At 43.3% G+C, this 19975-nt stretch overlaps 1 protein-coding gene across 3 annotated transcripts in view; it reads left to right on the forward strand.

The window, feature by feature from the left end:
• Positions 1-442: 442 nt before the first annotated feature.
• The window catches only part of SRGAP3 (SLIT-ROBO Rho GTPase activating protein 3), a 211502-nt gene continuing 191969 nt past the window's right edge, over positions 443-19975 (forward strand). For all 3 annotated transcript variants that reach the window (XM_067544371.1, XM_067544372.1, XM_067544373.1), the window contains exon 1: positions 443-1056. In XM_067544371.1, coding sequence (XP_067400472.1) covers positions 990-1056 — 67 coding nt within the window. In that variant the 5' untranslated portion in view covers positions 443-989. The remainder of the gene's footprint in view (positions 1057-19975) is intronic.

Here is a 19975-nt window from a genome sequence, read left to right on the forward strand (position 1 = left end):
AACAACAACAAAATCCTTTTAGGAGGCTAATTGGGAGATAAAAATACTGGAGTCAATACTACAATCAAGGCAAAGATCTGTGTGTTAACTATCCAATCTCCTCTGCTCCACCCTTCAGTTCTCTTTTGCAATAGCATTCAGTTTCCAAAGAGGAGTCCAGCTAAACGAGCACAGGAGACTGCCCAGGGCTGTTTTTCAGGACAAATGCACGCCTCCCCCCACTGCAGCGTGCTCCGTTCAATAGAGCTAAGTGCTGTTTTACACCTTTCTGCAGAGCTGATTTCTGCCTCTCCTCTTGCAGTAAGTTCTGCTCTCCTGTAGGCTACAATGTGTCAGTTGTTATAAAATCGGGGAGGAGGAGCCTGCCCGGGTGACGTGGGGAGAGCTCAATTCAAGCCTGCAGTAAAAGCAGCGCTGGGCACAAGCTCCAGGGGAGAGTGAGCAAATGCATTTCCAGCAGGCAAACTTCTATCTCTGCTTTTAATCCTCTCGGTGAATCAGACGTGCTGAGGGGTGGGGGAGCGAGGAAGCGAAATGAGAGCCCTTCTCGCAACCTGACCTTCTTGGATTAAAGCCAGGGCTTTCCCTGCTTGCGCGGGGGTTGACTACATGCTGCAAAGAAGGAGTCCTTGCGTGTGTGTGTTTCTAAATTTTGACTAATATTTGTTCTAAATCGCTCTGAAGATTTAGGTGCAGCCGAGATTTTTCCCCCCCTCTCTCCCTCCCACCTTTCAGTATTGTTTCCACAAGGGCAAGCGCCCAAGCCTCCTTGCTGGAGCTGCAGCCCCTTGGTTGTTGCAAATGAAGGGAATTCTTTTTGCAAAGGGAGGAAAGGGTTTTTTATCTTTTCAGCAAAGTGAAACAGACACGCTTGAAAAGCTGCGAAACTGACTGTGATCAGATAGAGCGGAGCAGACGGGTGACTTTAAAAAAAAAAAAAAAAAAAAAAAGAGAGAAAGGATCGTGGGATCTTTTAGATCTTTCAAAAGATGTCATCTCAAACTAAGTTCAAGAAAGACAAAGAGATCATAGCAGAATATGAAACTCAAGTAAAAGGTTAGTGAATGCTTTACCTTTTGACTCCCCCTCTCCCCCTCTTCCTCTTCCTCATTGTCAAATCTTATTATGCATCAATAATCTTATTGTGAAAATCCTGGATAAGCAGCCCAAGCTCTAGTTGTTTTATTTTCCGCCTTTGGCTGTACAGAGGGAACGAGCGGTTTGGAGTGTGGATTATACTATGGGTCGTAAAAGCTGCATTGCAGTTATATGAAAGCTATATGGTTGGCTTTAGGAGTGTCAGTGTTAGATCCATACTTCGTCTTCCTGCCGGTGATAAGTCATTCTAAAGCCATTTTGATCAATAGCACCTTCCTCAGATAATGCAAAGTCCTCTTCTATGTGAATATGAATATGTATGCCTCAATCTGTTTGTATACATACAACAACTGGCATGTAGTATGCTTTATGTAGGCAAGCATGTGTACCTCCCACATACAGCATTTCCATGGACCTTCAGCATATTTGTCCATATTAACAGGTACTGAGATACAAGAATACAATCTATTCCATGCAGTAATATTTAGGGGAGATCTTAATCCTACTAAAAGTCAGGAAGTTCAAATTTAGGACCTGGCACTCCATCCTGAGCTCCCAGGTCACACAACATTATATGCTTAGGCATAGTGGTAGAACATATGTTGCACACACCCTCTACTGTGAAACCTCTGCAATAATGGGGTGGGTTGTGCATGGAATTTCTGGCATCAATTAATGTATTTATTTATTCCTGATTAAGTAATTCTGTGTTAATGTACCCTAGTTTGTGTCTTTCCTCCCTTCTTTTAAACAAGTATTTAAAAAAAAAATCTCATTGAGAAATCAAGGCCCAGTGCATGGGTGACCTTTTAATCTGAAGATTATTGACACGACCGATTGTGCTGTCTGGTGTGGAACCAATATGGGATGTTGTATCAATGTCTGCTTAATGGCTTTCTTTAATCCGTGGATTATTGACAGGATAACTCTGAAAGAACTGTTACAGTCCGTTGTGTTTGCATGCACTTGCCATCTGATGATGGGCGGCAATTCTGTGGACTGTTGGAAGAAAAAAATCCTTGGGAAACTTTGGCTGCAAAATCGATAGTGAGCAATCGCTGCGTATTAAAATGGAATGGTCATCTTCATTCATTTTTTAAAATAAAGTGATAACTTTACAATGAAAAAACTGTTGAGTCCCAGAACCTGAAAACACTAAATTCATCTTTTTCTTAAGTTTATGCACGTGAGTATTCCTTTTGAGTTCAAGTGGGTATTTGCATGCATAAAGTTAAACACGGACACAAATGTTTGCAAGATCAGGGTCTTAAAGGGTAAATGAGATTATTGATGTATTTTTGTAAGTAAATACATAAAATGTACCTTATTTGTTTGCATTCTGGTAATGTAGGCCCTGATCCTGCAACTACTTTTGCAAGCGACTTTATACTTGTGTCATTCCATTGAATTCAGTGGACTACTTGTGGGCATAAAAATTACTTATGTGAGTAAATGTTTTGCAGGTTGAGGTCCTTTAAGGCAGACTGCTATATTTCTAAATTTTACAGATAAAATGTAATAATAATAAAAATATTCCTGTGTTGAGACCATTAAATGCCAAATTTCAGATGCTGAGCTAATTTTTATTACAGCTGGATTTATAATGGAAAAGTTGGCATCCCCTGGCCTGTGACAGTACAAATGGCTCCAGTGTCGTGAAAGGAGGGTGGGGGAGTGTGTTTATGTATAACTACACACAGAGTGTGTGTGTGGTTTTATTCTGATAATTAAAAACATGATTTTGAATACAGAGCCTCAGAATAGCTCTATTAATTGTTCTTGGATATCCTGTAATTCTGACAGATTCCTTTTCCTTAATTTTGTTTATAATACCATCCTTATAATAATCTGTAATGGTTATCATTGTTGATGGCAAAAAATTATTTTGCTTGCAATTTTAAACTATTAATTGTTAATGTGTTTCCATTTAAAAAAAATCTATATTATATAGTTGTGAGATTATATGGAATCAGCTCCCATGCTCCTATCATAAATTTTTATTAATTAGTGAAATATTAAATTTCTATGTCTAAGTCTCTGGTTAAAGGAGAAACCATATATATACTTAGCAGAGTTAAAACATATAAAACAATATGAAGTGTCTCAGTGAGAGAAGACTTGTGAACACTTAAATAAAGTTATTTTGTTTTATTTTCACTAAGAGTCAGTTAGCTTGTGTCAGGTTCTTGCTGACTTCAGCCATATCGCCCTGCCCAGATCATCATTTAAATTGAACTGCTGCTCAAACCAGTGCCAGATGGGAGGATTTTGAGGAGGGGGCTGTCAGTTGATTTTGTGCCATTGTTTACTCTCTTTTGCATTTCAGTCTTTTGTAGCTGGCTTTGAAGAATGATGTAACAGTCACAACATATACTGCTCTGTGCCAATTACCTTTTGCCTCGTGTATAATTTGGGCAAATTGGTGTTATTGCACCCTGCAGTTAAGCAGATGAAATACTCTTAGCCTATGAAGTCTCTCTGCTTTAAAGGGGGGGGGGGGGATTTGCTTTTATTCATGAAGACTGACCTATGCTTATGCAGTGTTTTTAAAGATGTATCAGGCCAGTGGATCTCAAACTTATTTGATTGCGTCCCCTTCTTTGTGTCTGTAGTACTTTGTGCCCCACCTGCCACAAATACATATACCAATTAAAAAAAAAATCAACGTGCAACTCTCACTAAATATTAAAAACAGTAAGGCAGTAATTCAGACAGAGCCAACGATCCATTGTAATAAGAGCAAAAGCAAAACTGTGATAGTGGTCAATGCCTAAAATTAAATGTGCACACCATGTCGTAGCAAACGGCTCAACCGAGAGAAGAGAACAACTTTATATAAGCTTAACAGAAATCCATCAAAATGCACAGTGCCATCTAGAATTCAATGCATAGCACCATCTGAGGACCTGATATGTTGGGAGGAATCAGCTTTGCTAGTTATGCCGTGGGTAAAATGTGCACTGTAAGGTTTTTTCCTCCTAAAATGTCTCACCCCCACCCAAATAAATTCCATGCCCCCCAATTTGAAAGCCTCTGTATTGGGCCAAATGTGGCCTCTGCCCCTCCACCGCTGACATCACTAGGACTGTGAAAGGGTAACTGAAGGTGGGGTATGGCTTATTCTTTCCAACAAGTATTTTAGTACCCCCTCCTTTTTTTTTTTTTTTTTTTGGTTTATGACTGTTAAAAATATTAATTTGCCATGATTGTTCATTGCCTGACTTCAACAAAATGGAAACGTTGAAGCTGTAGGATCACAAGCAGGGGGATTGAACCACATGGAATCTATCCTTTTTTGATGCCCTGTTTCATCAGAGCAATCGGGATTCCAGCCAGGCCTTTTTTCTGGGTGGCAGCAACAAAGAACAGAGGCTCGTTTTGCCTCTAGAGTTGGGATAATTTTCTTGAGGTTATTCCATTCTTAAAGCATCTTTGTACTTACAGAAACTTCTGTTTTCTGATACATTCTAATTAAAGGATGGACCAGGTGGTTGTATGTTAATTTGTGTTGCTAAAGGTTGCAAACACTAAGGAGGGAGAGGGTTTGTTTAGGATGATGCCAAGGCATATGACTAGGACTGAAGCGATTAAATTAAGAAAAGGGGAATGTACGTAGTGGGTCTGATTCACCACTGCCCCACTCTGGGTTTATCCTGGCAGGACTCCAGTGAAATCAGTGGAGTTACCTCTGCGTAAAACTGGAGCAAGGATGACCAAACCAGGGCCAGAATTTTGTCTCTGCTCAAACTTCCTAAAAGATACACTTTGATTGGTGAGTAGTCCCCTGTTTTGAGACATTTAATAATCTATAATAGACTGGGCAAAGCACTAGGAAGTATACTGTAGGGAATAATTGTGCATTACATTTCTCCACCCCCCCAGCAGGATGGATGTTCTCAGCTCAGGGGTCATGACCTCCCTCCTCACCCCCTCTTCGGGTCAGGGGATTGGGGCTAGGCCATCCTCATGTTGCTGAATGATCAGAGTAGGGGTACAATCATGGCTTTACTGAAATCAGTGGCAGATTTCCCGCTAAATGCAGTGTGGTCAGGATCTTTCCTAGATGATCAGAATGGGCCCTTCTGGCCTCTCAAATCTGTGAGATGGGAGAGGGAATCCCGGTACGGAAAAGGCTGGGGACTACTGGAATAGATAAACCAGGCAGTCTTTTTCTCTTAGCTGCTGTATTTCCATGAACAAAATGGCTAATTGCTTTGAATGGCAATGCTTACAAGGCTGAGCTTTAAAATGAAGCCCACATTTAAGGGGAAAAATTAGGGTTGGGCAGGAATGTTTATTGAAGTGTCTTTAATTATGTTGCTAAATAAGTGTGCACCCAGATGGTGTAGTTTGTAGCTCCAGATGTTGAGCAGAATACAGAAAGGCCTGCATAGGAAAGCCTGAGCTGCTCCTTCACTGGAGTTCATGTTCTGTGATTATCATTCACCTGTTACATGAACAGAATAGAGTGAGGTTCTCTAACGTACAGGATTTATCAATGTAAATCTGGTGCAAACAAGTCCCTTTACCAGGCCACAACGTCAGCCTCACAACATCTGTTTTCTCTTCCTCCCTCCCTCCCCTCTGAGATATGAAACCTTAGCCTCAATGTTCAGATGTGTATCCAAATTTGCCCGGTGTCTGGGTGTGTTCAGATCCATGTATTTGGTTCAGGCACATCTATTTCCGACATATAATCTTTGCAGTTATTAATGAAATTCTGCTCTTGTCTAAACCTGAACTACATCTTGAATGCAATGGGCTCTATAGATGTAAATCTGAGGAGAACTGGCCTTCTGTTTTTCCTTGCAGCTAGCCTTGATCTTGTCTACAAAATCTCCAAAAATGACTAAAATGGAGAAAGCTAGTAAGAGAAAGAGACTAATGGAAACAAAATGCTGGCACTGGAACAGCTGGCATATGAAAATAACAGGAGAAAATTGAAGAGGCATGTCTCATTGTGGAGGAGAGGCTTGAATTCCGAATGCAGGGCTACAAAGTGTTCCAAAAGGCTAGATCAAAAAGGGAAAGAGAGCAGAAAAAATTCACATTATTTCCAGAAAATTATTTCCACCTGGGGAGTGAGAAAAGGAGTCTGCTGTAGTGGTATGTTAAAATTCCACCTCCCAAGAAAAGACCCATGATCCATGCAGAGAGGGTGATTGCTGGCACGTACTACATCGGTTTATTACAGAGGAAGTTTCTGAGACTTGTGATACAATGGTGACAAAAACTATGGCTATATTAAGTGGTGGTTTTCTCATCCAGTGAGTCAGAGTCCAGAATGGAGAGAACCTAGATCCCATCCCTTTACCCCATTAACAAGATGGGGCTAACTAGGTTAGAAACAGCAGGCCGTCTCTGTGACGAGACCACTAGCTGATTATACATGGTATCTTGAAAATCAGAACTGTTTATTTAGAAAAGCAGAACCCATGGTTCCAGACAGGTCATTGCATGTTGCATGAATGTTAATGTGCATGGATGTTGCTGCTAATAGAGCAGTTACTTTAGTGGGCTAGATGCATATCATGGAATCTGCCTTTAGCTGAGATGAGAAAAAAGGACTAAGATTAAAACAGTAACGTTGACTCGGTGGGACAAATATGTGATGTATAAACATCACAACACAGTAAATCAGGGAAGAACTAGGAGCAATAAACAAAAAATGCTTACCAGGGAAAAAAAATCACTGGCATGCTGAAAGAGATAGAGAGGTTGGAGAGAAACAATGAATTTTAACAGTAACCCTAGCTAGAGATAGTGGAAACAAGACAGATGAAAGGCCCAACCCTATTTCCAGTGAAGTTACTGAGGAATTTTGCCATTGATTTCAATAAGTGTGTTCAAAACCAAAGCTTTCTGTGGTGCGCAGTTAGTTGAAGAGGAACTGAAAATATAAAAGAGTAGAATAGGTGTGGAAGTGACAGAAAATGTAAACAAACTGGAAAGAGCTCAAAGAAGAGGGTCAGAAATGATCAGCGTGCTGGCTGGATTGATTTGAGGAAAGATTAAAAGAGCTGAGTGCCAACTAAAGGGAGGATGGGGGGGATAGGATCATCTTTCTAACTATAAAGATAGTGAAGTTCTGAAATAAGCTTCAAGAGGGGGGTCGTGGAATCTGCCATCATTAGTGGTTTTTAAGAACAGGTTGGACATCAGGGATGGTTTAGGTTTACATGGTCCTTTTCCTGTCAGAGGGCTGAACTTGATGACTTCTCCAAGTCCCTTCCAGCCCTTCATTCTGTCTATAAATACTTGAAAGGTAATAAACATAGAGGATGGAGAGGAATTATTTAATGGAGTTTGAGAAAGATTAACTATGGATAATGGGAAGAAATGAAGAAAAAAGGCATTTAGGCTGAATATCAGGAAACTTTTCCTAACAGCAAGATTTCAAGTAGCCAAAGCCTGACTGCTTGCGCCATGTAAAAAGTAGGCTGGACAGAGTGCTAGACAATATATTGTACTGTGTGTGTGTGGTCTGATGAACTGAGCTGTGCCCCAGCTTTGGTCTTGGGCAATTTACTTGCAGTGAAAATTGACTCTGCCTAGGATCCAATTGAGGAATATGCATCACTTAAGTCCCATTTGACGGCTGAAGTGTTGCGTAATCCTTGGACACCAGGGCCATTTTTCACCCCTAATGTCTCTGTACCTCTGGAGAATGGGGATAATTATATTTGTTTACTTCTTGGTGAAAAGAGGGTGGGTATGAAGATTAGTTAACGCTCGTGCCACACTTTGAAGATACAAGGTAGTTATGTACTCATACAGATACGTATGCTAGTAGTAATATTATTCCCGGCGTTGATGCCGAGAGCTAGGAGTAGGTGATCTAAAAGCTCTTTTCCATCTGTAATGTCTATGCAGTTGCATAAAATGGACATACTGGATGATAATATGTGTGTTTTTCTATGACCCTCAGAGCTGAAGGATCCTAGAGGGTCGTGTTGGGGAATTGCTCTTACCTCAAACAAGAGTGCCCTATGAGTCTATCTCAGCCCTCTTGTTTTCTGTGCATGAAAAGGCATGATCTATAGCATTTTCAGTATGCTGATGACACGCAGCTTTGGCCCATCTCGACTAATTCAGGCGAAGCAGTGGGGTCCCTTACTCAGTGTCATCTGAAGTTTGGAGCGTGGATGAGAGTGAGCTTGCAGAGGCTCGATCCAGATAAAATGATGTGATGCTGTTAGGGTGGGAGGACACAGAGTCACTGCAGAGATTACATTGGTCCCCGTGACTGATAGTGTGTCCCCGCTGTTTATTGCCAAGGTTCATAATTTGTGTGTCTAGTTAGAGACAGCTGCTGCTGAACAATAAAATAGCAGTTGTGGCCGTGGTGGCACTCTTCCACCTACATTTGGCCAGAAAGGTTTGGCTTCTTCCTTTCAGATGCAGATCTCACTACTGTTGTCCATACTTTTGTCACTTCAAGATTAGACACCACAGTGAGGTTACATCTTGAGTCTGTTCGGCCGGTGAAACCATCTGAGTAGGGGGGAATGTCTTAGCAAGAGCATGACGCGGTGCTCACTGATCTGCACTGCTTCCCATTTGGTTTCTGGCTAGAATTGAAGACGTTGGTTTTGATCTGAAAAGCCTAAGGGGCCTGGAACTCGCCTACCTGAGTGACCACTTCTCTCCATGTGCCATAGTGCCCCAGCTACAATCTACAGAGACACTCAAGCTAGAACTCCCTCAGTAAACAAGAGAGAGGGTCTACATGTTCTCCAGGAGATGCTGTCATGAGGGCCACCTGACTCAGAATTTACTCCCAGCTGGTTCAAAATAACCGGCCTTTGTTGAGCTCTTGGAGAGGAAGGGAGTATAGAGAAAAGAGGAGAAGTCTGTGGCTGAATGGGGTGTTGGTTTGTTTGTGATTGCTTGAGGGAGGGGGTGAGAGGCTGATTTGGATTCTATACGGTATGATGTATGTGATCATCCTGGGATGGCAGGGCACATAGAGCTATGAAGATGTGCCTTTTTATTTTAGAAATAAATAAAAAAATTCTGTCTGTCAGCCGTTTTGCCAGGCCATCTGTCCCGCGGCAGTCCATAATGCTCTGTCTGTTGTCAAGGACCTTTCTCTCTCACCTCTCTGGAACACTCTCACTGCTGCCAGGCCATTTTCCTTCCATGTGTCCTCTGCTGTCAGTTAATGGGTCTCGTTGTGCTGCTGCCCTACATCCTTTTTCAGTTGTCAGAAGATGAGAGATGGCCCAGAAACAGCACCAGGATGTTCTATTGTGTATCCAACAAATAAGTCTGAAGACTACCATTTCAGGATGCAAGTTTTCTTATATACATTTTACAGATTTTCAGAGACAAGCATGGATGCATTAAAAATAAATGCCAGTAAAGCTGTAGGTGCACATTTATTAGAGCCACCTTAAAGCTACTTGTACAATACAGGAGATCCTCAGATGCACAGTTTAAAATGAGCATTTTCAGATGCAAAATTTTAATTGGTCTGTCTGGCCAGAAAGATAAATAAATGTCTCTTCATCCTCATTACAGTCAAATGCATGATTTGTTGTTTTAAATGTGGCAAAACTAACTACTTTTAATTATGTACATGCAAATGTCGATGATACAGTGTTATAAATCTTGCAGGGAATTAGGCATCCTGTTGATTGCGCTGTTTAATTTGAAACTGTTTGCTGGGGCTTCTGCTAATCCTGGCAAAATACAGGTCAGCATGACCCCCCGTTAGCCACTGTGGAAGCTGAGCCCTCACAATGCTCTTGCATCTCCTTGTTCTGTTGTCTGGCTGAGCAGACGAGCATCCTCAGTGATCCATGGCAATGGGACATCTTCTTTCACTGGTGTTTCTGGCTCCATTGTGGAAGAATTGCTTGGGGCTCATCTCTTGTACATTGAGGCTCTTAACAATTACTGTATAAATTGGGGGTAAAACCAGTATTTTAGTAGCATTAGCACATGAAAGTAATTTCTGTGTGAAGAGGGCCTGCAGAATTCAGGGTTGGCAAGAACCAAAGCATCCTCTTAATTTTCACTGGAGAACTGCACTTTAAGGTGTCTTAAATTTTGCATTGTAACAGCTGTCCCTTCCCGCTGGTCCTACTTTGTTCAGGAAATGTAGAAGAGTATTTCCATATAAAAAGATTCTCAATGTCAGCAGGCATATTTGAAAAATGGCAGTTTGCCCTAAAGTCAGCACCTGCTCAGAAGGCAAACTTGGTTCCAGGCCTAAATTCATCCTTTCAAACTCTGGCCTGTTAATGTGTATGGATATCACCCTCCTATTACCAAACCTGTCTTTGGGTATCGTAGATACAGTGGCTGCAATTGTACTGGTTTATAAACAACTAAAGCGAAACGGGAAGGGGCCAACAATTGTCTGCCTGGATATAACCAAGAGATCTTATTTGGTGGGGCTTTGATGTAACTGAGGAAAAGTTTGCTCCCTCATATAGGCCAGCGGGACCTATTTTATTTATTGGGCTAAATTCTGCTCTTGGATGCACATATGCAGTTCCCATTGACTTAAATGCCTCGTGTTACAAATTTTGGTGTAAAATCTAAGGACCGAATCCTCAACTGGTGTTCTTTGGCATAGGTCCTTTGACGTCAAGAGTTCTGATGCATACCAGCTGAGACTCAGGCCCTGAGTTTGGTGAAAGAGCAGACTTTGTTGTGAGGCCTGGCATCCAAACGGACACACGCAGCATCTCTTTTCCAGTTAACTCTTTTTCCTTCTCGTGTGCAGATGATTTTTTTGATCTGGGTCTGATGGCTTGGTTTGGGCACATGGGTTTTACATGAGAGAAAAATCTACACACTGACTGAGAGGCTGGCAAAGGACCACTCAGGAGGCTGAGAGAGAGAGGTGCACTTCTGCGATTCATAATAAAGATTAATTGATGCTCTCTAATGGAAACAAATTGAATCTATCAAAGATACTTCCTGTTAAACTAACATCCAAAACACTTGTGCATGAAGGCCAGGATAGTTCAACTAAATTAGCAAGTTCTTGGAAACAATTGACTATCAGAAGCCATTTATGTTTATCATCAGGATAGTGGCTGAACGGACATACAGTGAATACCCTTGGAGCTGGCTTCTTTCTTTTAGCAACTGGGAGGAGTTGGACAGTGCAGCTGGCATCCTGCAGAAAGCAACTGGAAATATAGTGGGTGCGCATGCGTGTATTCGAGGGAAGGTAGACCTTGGGAATAAAGCTGTGCATCCATTGTTGCCAGTATGATCCTCTCTGCACATTTCCCTGGACCAGTGTGGGCATGGAGTATTTGTCTGAGAACCATGTCATCTAGTTGTCTTGTAGACCAGTGGTTTTCAAACTGTGGTCCATGGACCTCCATTCAGAATTTTTTAGGGCATTTGCAAATGAAAAAAGGTTGAAAACCACTGCTGTAGGCTATCCGAGACCTAGTCTAAAGGCCCCCTTACACAGCAAATATTACTGAATCAGGATGCCCTGGTTCTAGGCAAGATCATGTCCTCCCCACATTTATGCTATGGTTCAATTTGCCTGTGTGTGATGGGAACCAGGGTTCAGCCATGACTGTAGAGTAGTTTATAAAAGATTGGTCCTGTACTCAGGGGAGATCCAAAGAGGATTATGGCACGGTCCAGTCACTATTATGTTATAACATAAATGGTGACAAGTAAATTTTGCTAAGCCAACATGGCTGAGACTTAAAAAAATGGAAGCTTAAAGTTAGTCTCCTAAGGTCTTATTTAGGCTTTTAGCTAAGAGGCCTGATTTTTCAAGAGTGCAGAGCACTTTACTGGGAGCTGCTGGGTGCCAGGGGTACCTGCCTGTACCTGATTTCCAAAAGCTTTTGGTTTAATTTATTCATGGAAAAAAATTGTTTGTTAAAATACCTCCTGCCTATAATATGCATTTCTTTAGTTTTTTCTTTCCATTCCAAGATCTCCAGACACTTTACAGGCAATAATGAATTAAGCCTCCCATATTGATGTAAGCTAGGGAAGTATTACCTTCATTTTTACAGATGGAGAAACTGAGGCACAGAGACAGGTTAAGTGATCTGCCTGGGGGCACACGATGAGTCTGCTACAGAGCCTGGGAATAGAACTCGGCTCTCCTGACTCCTGTGCCTCAGCCTGTGCTGCTTCTCCCTGAGACTTGCAGTGCATTTGTACTGGTTGACTGTCTATGCGCCATATTTGAGGTCATGACGCTTGTCAGCACATGATGAAGGAGAGAGAGAAACCAAAGCCCCACAGAGGTTTAAAATGGAACGCCACCAAACTTGAAGCTCATTAGTGTAACTTGAATAGCCAGAGTAGTGGCAGAGGCAGCATTTGAACAGAGTTGTACTTAAAACCCTTGGGTTCATATGGAAGCATTTGGTTAAGACCAAAGCAGCTACTCCTCCAGCTGATGACCCAGAGGGAGTGCCTGCACTTTAGATTAAAAGGATGCTGACTCAGTGGTCTCTCCTTCTCAACCCTTCCTTCCCCATTGAGCTATTTTACAGCATTGAGAGGACCCCATTTCCATATTCTTCAGCCCTTGCTGTGTAGCTGTAAGGCAAAAGATTCCCCCCCAGACTCCGAGATGGCCAGGATTTTGTTTTTTCCCCTCAGGTAAAAGTCAAATTGCTCCTATTTACTGCAATGTGCAGTTTAAACCACCACACACATTTCTGTCTCTATCTCTTCTTTGAACTTGGACTTGAAGGTTTTTCTTTGCTCTAGGTTGAGAACCCATTCCCTGAGCTGAGGGACTGTGGTTAGGTGATCCACACCACACATATATAACCAGTGTAATCTCTGTGAGTCTCTGAGCTGGTCTCAAACACAACAGGTCCAATTCTCGCCCTGCTTGGATTTCAATGGGAGTTACTTGGACTCTGGCCTAAGCAATGCAGGTCACTGCTTGTGATACCAGGGAAACCAACCCAATTTCCCCCTTCTGATGCTTGGGCAGGAGAGGGAAACTACTGTGCTCCCACCCTCTTCAATACTGGGATTGTTGTGTGATCTGACTCTTTTTGTTTCTCCCTCCCTGTGTTCCTTCTTTCTCCCAGAGCTTGGGGCTGGCATGTCACAAGACCAGTCCCAACGAGACTTGATTTGCCTGAAAAACAGATTCTGTTTACAAAGGACTGGTTTCCAGATCTGGGAGGGGTTTCACTAGCTTGCTAGTTATTCTAAACCTGCCTACCTTCTGTATATATGCCGTGTAAGGTGACAGATGGTTGAAGCTGACGTGTCTGGGGCAGTCTGTTCCCTTTGAGGAACTGCAGGAATAAATCCTTGATTACAGGAGTAGTAAGTCCCACCTTGCAGCAGTGTATTTTCTGCTGGGAAGGTTGGGGGAAAAAAGACAGATACCCACACACTCCCTTCTGTTTGTCACCACAAGGAAACCAAGTCAAGATGGGCTTCAAGAATACTGGGGCAAAGCCCGGAGCATAAACAGAATAGGATTTTGAAAAAGAAAAACCATTAAGCCAGGGTATGTGATGAGGCAGGGTTGTGTAGTGCATATGGGTTTGCATGTTGGTTGGATCATTCTCTTAAGATGATTATTAGCCTTTTAAATGGTTCTGTCCAACTGGTGTCTGTAGTAATGGGCAAAGCGGGAGCAACACACTTCAGGGCCAAGGCATGTGAGAGACACGTTAGGTCTGGGAGAGGGTGGTGTGTATGGCTTTCAGGGTGTAGGATCAGATTTCCCTGCCCATTGGTCTGAGTGAAGATTTTTCTCACCAGGATGAATTTCCATCTAATCTGCTAAATAAATAAATACTGAATCCAGTCTGAACGGATCTGAACAACATTGTGGCTTTGGGGCTGGGGTAGGAGGTTACAAATGTGGTGTGTTTTCGGCTGAGGCTTGCTCTGGTTTGCTAAGGGAGGTCAGGTGTGTAGCACTTAGTTTGATTTTATGATAAAAACCCCTTCCATGCTCTAGGCCAGGCCTGCAGGGTCTTTCAAAGTGGCCCACCCCTCCCTTCCCACTGGCTGCAGAAGGGAGCTGCTACCTACGGAGTGCGTTGAGTGGAGCATGTTGCTGCGGGGCTACAAGACAGGTGGAGGCTCCTTTCCGCAGCCAAGGGGATGGGAAATCAGTGCTTCCCTCCCCCTGACTGTAGCAGGGAGCATGGCAAAGCGCTCCGCCTGGGTCCCTAGGTGCTGGGGTCCCTGGTGGAGCCAGAGGGAGGGGAGCGCTGATCTCCTGTCCCCCCTGGCTGCAGAAGGGAACCATTGCCTAGGGACTCAGGTGGAGTGCATGAGGCTACAGGACACGTGTGGTTTCCCTTCTGCAGCCAGCAGGACGGGAGATCGGCGAGGTGGCTGCCTCCTTGTTGAACTCTTTCTGTCTGGCTGCAGTGCAGGAGGGTGGGGGGAGTTGCTGACGGAGATTGGTGGCCCTTCAGGATTGTGGCCCTCGAGCCAAAAAGGCTGGGAACCACTGATCTAGGCACTTTGATGGAAATGAGAGTGGCGTGTGTGTGTGTGTGTGTAGGGGGGTGGGTGGGAGTTGTCTCATCACCTGTGAGCTGGGCCCTTGATGCAGGTGGCTAGGGAAGACCAGCCAGGAGGATTTGGGCCATTATTTGTGATGCTAACTCTGCCATTGGGGGAGCTGCCCTCACTGGAGGGGTGGTCAAGCCCTTCCCCAAATATCGTCATTTGATGCTGACAGCCTCTCTATCTGTTAGCTGTCTAATCAGTCTCGGATGCCTCAGGGTTCCTTTTTCTCTCCCAGCCTGGTTTTAGACATCTGTGGTATTGTTACCGCTAGGGCAGGGGTTCTCAACCCTTTTTTCTTTCTGAGGCCCCCGCAACATACTATAAAAACTCCACAGCCCACCTGTGCCACAACAACCGTTTTTCTGCATAGCAAAGTTGTGGCTGGCATTAGGGGGTAGAAAGCAGGGCAATTGGGGGCATCATGAAGCTAAGTTGCCCAGGTGGTGAGTCTTGGGTCCCCAGGCCTCAGCCCCATGTGGTGGGGCTTTGTCTTTCTGCCCTGGGCCCCAGCAAGTCTCATGCTGGCCCTGCTTGGCAGACACTCTGAAGCCTGCTTGTGGCCCCCCCCAGGACGCCCTGGACTCCTGATTGAGAACCACTGCTATCGGAGATAGGCAAAGGGAAAATGTCCACACTGACCTTTTATTAGGATGGTATCACTGACCATGATGCCATGACTTACCTGTGGAATCTAGTAGGAATAGATGGAGAAGTCCTTCACTGGGTGTATTACTTCCCCTCTGATGGGTTCCAGTGAAGAAGTGCTCATTTCTTCCTATGACTTCTTGCAGATGAGATCGTGTTTAATGTGTGTGTTCAGCAGATGAGGGAGATCAAGGCACTTTATCCATAGGCGCTGACCCACTGATCCATAGCCTCCTTTCTGTTAAATCCATAGGTTATGGTCCCTTTTGGTTTTCTGGCCTCAGGCAGAGGTATTGTATGGATCAGGATGATAGTGGCTTAGGTTCAGTCAGGATGAGATGGAAGTGTTGCTGATAAGCAGAAGAGAGCCCCTAGAAAACCAGCTCAGGCCATGACACACCAGCAATCAAAGATGCAAGGTCCAGATTTTGCTGGTGCAGTTCAGTGATTCAGTCTCTGGCTCCCTTTTGGCTCCATTGGCGTGCCTGGATTCTGAGGTGGAGGCGCTGGCTGACGCTGATGTTTCTACTTAGGTTGCAAAGAAATGGCATCTGTTTTGCTCTGATTTGAACCCTTTCTCACTACACTGACCCGCCGCTTCTGTAAGTTCTTGGCTAGATAATGGCAGTATGCTCTGCTTGGGGCTATTCCTGGAAAAAAGCTGGATGCTTCATATAGCAGGGAATGGAGCAACTTTCCCCTTGAGACAATCAGTTTGTTGTGAACGGATGCCACTGGTGCCCGCTGTCCTTGCACTTCCTTCTTGTTTATTCAGAGCACAGGTCAAGGTGTTGGTTATGATCTATCAAGCCAAAATGGCCTAGGACCCAGCTGTCTGAGGAGCAACTCTCCCTGGATACACTCTCTTGCTGCAGCTGTGATCAGCTTTTAGCTGCCTGGCTCTTACAGCAGGTTTCTGATGTCTAGCGCTGCAGCACCAGTAGCAGGTTGTCCTCAGCCAGAAGCCCTGTTGGGGTGGTGCTGGAAACTGCTCACTCTGGTGGTCTTCAGGAACTGGGGTTTGGCAGCTTTGGGAAGCAACACCTTGACTAGACCTTTCTTGGTCATGGAACTCAGTGCTGTGGCAGGCTGATATTTTAACGTTTAAATCTAGTTTTCTTTCTGGTTTATCTGCTGCCAAGTGCCTGGGTGCTGAGGCAGTTGGCATCATTCATCTAGCTTTTAAATAAATACCTCTTGTAACATTAATTCAAGGGCTGTCACTAGACCTGGTTCTAGGTGAAGAATTTTTAGGGGCTGTAAGAGTCCAGCACCAAATACTCTTACTGTGTTGAACTGATATTTATAGGCTCCTGCAAGGTATAATATTTTAAGTGCTATGTGCACCGTTTCGAGAGCAGGACTTAACTCTCCTATTCCCTTGGCCCATTGAAGGGGAAAATGGGGGGGAAAAAAATGAGCTGCTAACTTTGTTCCCCTCTCTTCTTGCCTGAATTTGGCTTTGTCTCAGTAGCTGTTTGTTAAACTACCACCCACAGCAGCAAGAGCAATCACCTCCTGAAATGCATTTACTAAGCTTTTTAGAGGCATTTGTACTCCTGACATTTGGATAGTGAGTGAATGGTTCAAATAAGTAACACATGGCTTCAGTTCAGAGCTAAAGAAAGAAGTTGTTACATGTTGGATTCATGTTGCAAACTGCCAGGCTCTAGTAAATGTGGCATACAGTAATTTCGGCTCTTGTACAGCCTGGATGGCTGTTGAATCCTGAATTCTGATTTAATCCTGTAGTGCTTTTGCTGAGTCACCAGCAAATCATCCTGTTTGAAGAAGATGTATATTTCTTACGAAGTGGTGTTGTGCTGTCTCCTCCTGCCCCGTTGCACCCCATATATTATTTTATTGGCATGTATCACGCCAGCAGACAAGGACGGGAATGGAAATGAGTAAACCATGTTAACCTAAGGAGTATTAGTAATAGCAATATCTCATATTTATTATTATTTCCTTAAGGATTCCAAAGTGTTTTGCAAACTATGGGTCTCTTTGGCAGCTCAGATGTAACTGGGACTCCCTTTTTGCACTTGCAGCACTGCAGGTGAAATTTTGTTTCTGCAGTTATTTAAGGGTGTAATTTAAATTGTTTAGTTCTTCAACTATCTGATCTGCAAACTGTTTTGAAAATCTAGCCCTAGATATGTGCTGGTGTGTCTCCACTCTTTGCCTCTGAAATGCAGCTGCCTCTGGAGTGGAGCATAGTAGCTGTTTAACAGCACCTTCCAACACTACACAGTGATTTGGGACAGGAAGTAAATAAAACTACAGGAGTAATTTACATAGTAAAAATGTAATTCCCCAGACTGGAATTTATCCAATATGATGATGCTAACATGCCTATCCATGTGGAAGTATTATGGATCTTTAATTACCAGAAGCAGTCAAGACCTTGGTTTTACAGTTCATCTTAAAGATGACACCTCCAGCAGTGCAGCAGCTCTCCAACACCATGCTGAGGAATATCTGGTTTCTAGTTCTATATATGGCAGTCACTATATTATCCAAGTATTTATCAGTATTCATCAACAAGAGAAAGGGGTGGCAAAAAGGCCTACAGATATTTCTAATGGATACATTCCATGACAGGAAGCAAGCCTGTCTTGAATCATTCCTCTCCTTTGAGAATTAAGGGGTTGGAAGGGTGTGTAGTGTGAGAATTCCACTGCGGTAATAGTGTTAATGTATCAGAAGTGGATAGGAGAAATTATGAGATCAAGGAGCTGGGAGAGAGAAACTTCAGGAGAGACTGACTTTGAAGAAAAATTTTTTTTGCTTGTGTATTTAAATAAAAGGCTGTTGTGAAACTATTTTAATGTGACCTGCTCCCTTGCATTACAACTTTCAATAGCTGTCTGCAGTGTTAGTGTAACCATGTCGGTCCCAGGATATGAGAGAATCAAGGTGGGTGAGGTAATATCTTTTTTTGGACCAACTTCTGTTGGTGAGAGAGACAAGCTTGTGATCTTACACAGAGCTCTTCTTCAAGTCCTTGTTGTTGACAAAATTGTCACTAGTTGTATGGAGCATTCCCTCCCACAACTACTGAGTTCAAGCTAGAATTTAGGTGAGATCTTAAGTGAAAATATTAGGCAGCACAGACTGTGTTAGTCAACCTGCGAGCAATGAGAGAACTGCAGGGTCCATCTGTGTCCAGCAGCTTATAAAGAATCCTTTTTATAGTCACCATCACTACATTAGCCATGAAGGAAGGGTACGCTCCCTGCCTGGTTTGGTGTTTTGTTTTTTTTTTTGTGAGGAGCTGTCGTGTGTGGTGAGGGTTTTCAGTCACAAATGGCAGCCTTCTTCACAAAGCATCTCTGCATGGGTTTGCTCTGCACTGTAATATAATAAAGGCACATTAAGGCTGTACAAGCGTGGCAACCTCCTTGCTTGAAAAGCGTGGTCTACCTATGGGAGCTGCACTTCAGAAGAAAAAATATTCCTCCATAAAACCATTATTAAGCTCTAGCAGAATACTGAAGTTGTAGCCTGGCTACTCTGGGTGAGATTTGATCTTAAAATAATGGTTTGATCACCTGGTGCTTTCAGTGACTCCCCCTCACCGTTCCTCCTTTTGGAGGCCAGGAAAGAAGAATGTAGATTATTTAAACCCCAATTTCAGACTAAAACTGATACAATGTGTGAAACTGTTAAAGCTGTTACATGGTCACATTAATATTGAAGGCAGGCAACGTGGGCCAGTGGCTACAGCATCAGACCTGGAGTCTTGACAGAATTATTTTGCTGCCCTGTGCCTCAATTTTCACATCTGTATTATCTCCAGGCATGACTAGTATGGTATAAAGATGATAGTTAAGTCTGTGGACTGGACTCAGATGCTTTGGACTCAGTTCCTGGTTCTGTCACAGACACTCTGCTTGGACACATTCTGCATCTGTCTGCCTCAGTACCCTGTGTGCAAAATAGAGCTAATACATTTGTCCTGTCTATTTGGATTTTAAGCACTTTGGGCAGGGATTGTTTTAGGATGTCAGCGTCTGATACCGTAGGCCACTGAGTGTGGTTGGGATCTCTAGGCGGCTAGCATAATACCACTACTAAGGTATATTATTAGATATGTGTCCAGCTCATACATTTTATGACATTGCTTTGTAGGGTAATAACCAAAATAAAGTAAAACTGAGATAGTCAAGTAGAATATCGATGTCATGTTTGTGCTAACTTGCCAGGATGACTTTTAAGTGTAGATATTTTTAAAAATCCTGTAAATTATGGAATAAGAGCTCTGTCAACTAACAAATGAGGATTAGGAGGAAAGAGATGGACACCCCCTTCTTTGCCTACTCCAGAGTAATAATGTTCACCACCTCTTGCGCTGAATTTAAACTATTCAGCACAGTCTTATTCAACAGAGGTTCAGGGTCGGTTGAGCAAGGACACTGAACTGTTTTGTCCATTTCTCTCCCATAGAAAGGTGGGTTGCATGATTCTGGCTAAGGGCGAATTCCGTGAAGGAGCAGAGCATGAACTGCAGTTAGGACAGACTTTGGCTAAACGGTGGCCTTCCCTTTCCCAGTTTCATCTATAAGAATCCTGAAGACTATTTTTCATAAAGAATATAGCATTGATTAGTGTTGTTTGTTTTGATAACCAACCAGATGCTTGGGGCTGTATCAGTTTCTTGGCTAGAGCCTGGAATGCTTTTCTGCCGTTGTGTAGGCATGGTGTGTTGTAGAGATGGTCTTTTGTGATG

The sequence above is a fragment of the Emydura macquarii genome, unplaced genomic scaffold (assembly GCF_026122565.2).
Source record: "Emydura macquarii macquarii isolate MOO-44397 ecotype Brisbane River unplaced genomic scaffold, CSIRO-AGI_Emac_v2 contig_968, whole genome shotgun sequence".
Taxonomy (NCBI): domain Eukaryota; kingdom Metazoa; phylum Chordata; order Testudines; family Chelidae; genus Emydura; species Emydura macquarii.